The 5,025-nt window shown below is 34.8% G+C and overlaps 1 protein-coding gene across 1 annotated transcript; it reads left to right on the top strand.

Moving 5' to 3' along the window:
• Positions 1–2,372: 2,372 nt before the first annotated feature.
• On the top strand, positions 2,373–3,032 carry LOC126940175 (olfactory receptor 5L1-like; the record flags this gene model as incomplete). Its single annotated transcript, XM_050765921.1, has 1 exon — positions 2,373–3,032. A coding segment is annotated over exon 1 (660 nt), but the record flags the coding sequence as incomplete, so codon positions are not given.
• Positions 3,033–5,025: the final 1,993 nt, after the last annotated feature.

Here is a 5,025-nt window from a genome sequence, read left to right as displayed (position 1 = left end):
TGGCTGGAAAAATTAAAAACCTACATACCAAAAAGTGAATCTAAATACAGACCCTAGACCTTAGACAAAAATTAACTCTAAATAGATTTAGACTGAAATGAAAATGCACAACTAAAAAAATTAAGGAGAAAGCACAGGAGAAAATATACATGACCTTGAGCTTGGTAATACCTTTTAAGAAAGAACAGCAATAATATTATTCATAGAAGAAACCAATTATTATTTGGCTTCATTAAAATGAAAAACTCTATCCTATAAAACATACTATTAGGAGATCAAAAAGACAAACTGCAGACTAGAAGAAAAAATTGGCAAAATACACATCTGATAGAGGGCTTCTATCCAAAATACACAGAGCTCACTTAAAACTCAACAACATTAAAACACACAATCTGATTAAAAATGGGGCAAAAGTCTGAACAGATACGTGACCAAAATGATATACAGATTGGCAATAAGTATATTAAAAGATGCTCAATATCATTTTCCATTAGTGTAATACAAATCAAAACAACTATGAAGTACTACCATATACCTATTAGTATAATCAAAATCCAAAATCCTGAAAGTATGAACTGTGGATAAGGATCCAGAGAAACAATAACTCTCAGTCTTTGTGCATGGTATTATAGAATACTATGCAGCCATGAAAAAAAAATTAAATAATGTTTTTTGCAGCAACTTTGACGGGGCTCACTATCCTGAGTAATGCAACTCAGAAATGAAAAACCAAATACTGCATGTTTTCACTTATAAGTGGGAGCTAAGCTATAGGTATGCAAAGACATACAGAGTAGACATAGAGACTCAGGATAGGGGAAGGTAGTGGGGGTGATGGATTAAAAACTATCTATTGGGTAAAACATAATGACTGTACCATTTTTTTTTTATTGCAATAGCACTAGAAGCACAAGTTTTTTTTATGTGAATGAATTGTACAGTGGTGAGCGCTGGGATTTTAGTATACCCATCACCTAAGTGGTATATGGCACATATATACCATGGAATACTATGCAGCCATAAGAAAAGATGAATTTGTGTCTTATGTAGGGACATGGATGCAGCTGGAAACCATCGTTCTCAGCAAACTATCGCAAGAACAGAAAACCAAACACCGCATGTTCTCACTCATAGGTAGTGATTATCAGGGTTCAGCACGGTAAATTAACTTCTTTTTCTTTTGTTCCTCATTCTCCATTCTGTATTCTTTGGAGAGAAGTCACCACATACACACTACACTTACAGAGTGAGGAGATATGTTCCAACTTTTAATAATGTGGTATCTACATTTTAATGATGAAGTATCTAAAGTATCTCAAATTATTCTGCATAGGAAATTGGCCTCTTTTCCCATTATTTATTATTTACTTTTATCAGTTTAACCTCCTGGATATTTATATTATACTTTGGATTACAATCCAATATTCCTTTATTTTTGAGGTCTAGCCAAGATTTGGCATTGGGACTCATTCAGCTGGTTTCTTTATCCCTTTGATACACCTCCATCAGTAATAGAACTCTTGTTTTGATTTTTGGATTCTTTACTACTTTCTGGTTCTTCAAAAGGCTTCACAGTTATTTTGTATATTTCCTGCTGCAGTTATAGAATCATTTACTCTGAGAAATGCTGTGGTTTTCTTAATTGGAAAATGGTATAGAAAGTCAAATCTTGTTGCTGTGCATGCCCAAAACTACAAAAAAATGTTGCATTAAGGTCTCTCAATTGACACAATGAGGAAAACTATGTGTTTACTCACCCATGCATGTAGATATATCTATTTATAGTTCTATATGTTAATATCTGTATCAATAGAAAGCTAAACATACATTTATGTAGATCTCTCTTACTCTAATCTTTCTTCCCCCCCGCCCCGCCCCAGGCTGGAATGCAATGGCCGGTTCTTGGCTCACTGCAACCTCTGCTTCCCAGGTACAAGCGATTCTCCTGCCTCAGCCTTCGGAGTAGCTGGATTCACAGGTGCCCGCCACCATCGCTGGCTAATTTTTGTACTTTTAGTAGAGACGTGATTTCACCATATTGGCCAGGCTAGTCTCGAACTCCTGACTTGAGGTGATCTGCCTGCCTTGACCTCCCAAAGTGCTGGGATGACAGGTGTGAGCAACTGTGTCTGGCCTATTCTAATCTTTTACAATACAGATCAATGTAGCTTCTTCTCTTTACTTACGTGTAACATTTCTTTTTTTTTTTTTTTTAACATTTCACAAAAAGTTTTATTCTTTGCTGATAAGATTAACTATCCAACTTTTTCTGATGTCTTTTTACAGGATACAGCCAAAACTAAAATTTAGACTATATAATGAAGAATAATTTTTAAGTTTCTTTTTCCTCCAATCTCATATAAGTTGGAGACATGGGCAAGGAAAACTGCACCGCTCTGGCTGAGTTCATTCTCCTCGGACTATCAGATGTCCCTGAGTTGAGAGTCGGCCTTTTCCTGCTGTTCCTTCTCATCTATGGAGTCATGTTTTTAGCCAACCTGGGCATGATTGCACTGATTCAGGTCTGCTTTCAGCTCCACACCCCCATGTACTTTTTCCTCAGCCATTTGTCCTTTGTAGATTTCTGCTATTCCTCAATAATTGTGCCAAAGATGTTGGCTAATATCTTCAGCAAGGACAAAGCCATCTCCTTCCTGGGGTGCATGGTGCAATTCTACTTGTTTTGCACTTGTGTGGTCACTGAGGTCTTCCTGCTGGCTGTGATGGCCTATGACCGCTTTGTGGCCATCTGTAACCCCTTGCTGTACATGGTCACCATGTCTCAGAAGCTGCGTGTGGAGCTGGCATCTTGCTGCTACTTCTGTGGGACGGTGTGTTCTCTGATTCACTTGTGCTTAGCTCTGAGGATCCCCTTCTATAGATGTAATGTGATAAACCACTTCTTCTGTGATCTGCCTCCTCTCTTAAGTCTTGCTTGCTCTAATATCACTCTGAATGAGGCGCTGCTGTTCCTGGTGACCATTTTGAATGAGAGCGTTACCATCGTGATCATCCTGACCTCCTATCTGCTAATTCTTTTTTTTTTTTTAATTTTGACTATTTTTTAAAATTTATTTATTATTATTATACTTTAAGTTCTAGGGTGCATGTGCATAACGTGCAGGTTTGTTACATATGTATACTTGTGGCACAAGACAGGGATGACCTCTCTCACCACTCCTATTCAACATAGTGTTGGAAGTTCTGGCCAGGGCAATCAGGCAAGAGAAAGAAATCAAGGGTATTCAGTTAGGAAAAGAAGAAGTCAAATTGTCCCTCTTTGCAGATGACATGATTGTATATTTAGAAAACCCCATTGTCTCAGCCCAAAATCTCCTTAAGCTGATAAGCAACTTCAGCAAAGTCTCAGGATACAAAATTAATGTGCAAAAATCACAAGCATTCTTATACACCAGTAACAGACAAATACAGAACCAAATCATGAATGAACTTCCATTCACAATTGCTTCAAAGAGAATAAAATACCTAGGAATCTAACTGACAAGGGATGTAAAGGACCTCTTCAAGGAGAACTACAAACCACTGCTCAGTGAAATCAAAGAGGACACAAACAAATGGAAGAACATACCATGCTCATGGATAGGAAGAATCAATAACGTGTAACGTTTCATTCCAGCATTGGAAAACTTGATTCTGAACATGTTTCATTCACTTAGTCTTCCAATTCCATTACATGTATATAGTAATTTCAGAATTATTAACCCCTACCCCCTTGGGAAAGAAAAACTTTATCTGTGAGGATACAGTACTTATATATGATTCCTTTTGATGTTAGTCTTACAGACTCCTCTCAGTTTTAAATTTACCGTGCTGAACCCTGATAATCACTACCTAAGCCAGGTGGTTAGGGTTTACATCAAGAATTGTAAGTCATATTGAATGCCCTGGTTGTGGTTTAATAAGTATTGCAATTTACTTCTGTGATTCCAAAAGTCTCCCCAAAATATCTTACCCTAGTCTGAACAAATAAAAAAAAATATAGATAAATCCCATTTTGGAATCATTAGACAAAATACCTAAAAGAATACTTCTCAAAACTGTCAAAGTCTTCAAAAACAAGGAATGTCAGAGAAACTGTCACAGTCAAAAGGACTCTATGAGAACATCAATAATACATGTAATGTGGAATCCTCAGTGAATATTGGAACAGAAAAAGACATTAGGGAAAAATAAAGATTCTAAATAATGCATGTTCTTTTGTTAATAAGAGTTTATCAATATTTAAATTAATTGTGACGAGTGTAACATAACAATGTAAGATGTTAAAAATAAGTGCAACTGGATATGGGGTACACAGAAACTCTCTGTATTATGTTTGCTATAATATTGTAAATCTAAAGTAAAAATATTAAAAACAAATGCCAAAATGTGTATTTTTTTCTATTAAGATTACCAATATACAAAAGTATAGAATATTTTAGTAAATCATTAAAATATATAAAATGTATCTAACGAAATAAATTTCTAGTGGGTTAATGTGGCTTATGTACACATTCATTTTAGATAAAATAATGAACAAAAAGTGATATGTATCTAACCTCTGAAATATATAGAATATAACTAAATATTTTGTTGCTCTATTCCAGTAGTAATCTTTTCCAGGTTTCTATCACTGTATCATTCAAATTTATTTCAAGTGTTATATGCATGTGTGTTGTTTTAACTAATATAAAAGTGTCAAGATCTGAGAATTGTGTACTTTCCAACTTTGCATTCCATCATATAACATAATTCGTGGTTTGTTACACAAGCAATATTTATTGAAATACTGACCAAATAAATGAATAAGGACACATTGTTTAGGCATATAAAGATGAATGTAATATCAAAACACAATCAGATATCACTGTAGAATAGTTTAAATTGTTAAAAAAAAACAAACTTTTTTCACTGTAAATGTGAAAATATTTTCTTAAGTTTGCTGTCATGTAATATCATATAAGATGATTTTAAAATTAATAGTCTGAATCAAACCAATATCATTTAAAAATAAGAAACAGATCT

The sequence above is a fragment of the Macaca thibetana genome, chromosome 17, assembly GCF_024542745.1.
Source record: "Macaca thibetana thibetana isolate TM-01 chromosome 17, ASM2454274v1, whole genome shotgun sequence".
In the NCBI taxonomy this organism is placed as follows: Eukaryota; Metazoa; Chordata; class Mammalia; order Primates; family Cercopithecidae; genus Macaca; species Macaca thibetana.
The sequence above is the reverse complement of the archived record's forward strand: the minus strand, read 5'-3'. Positions and strand labels throughout refer to the sequence as shown.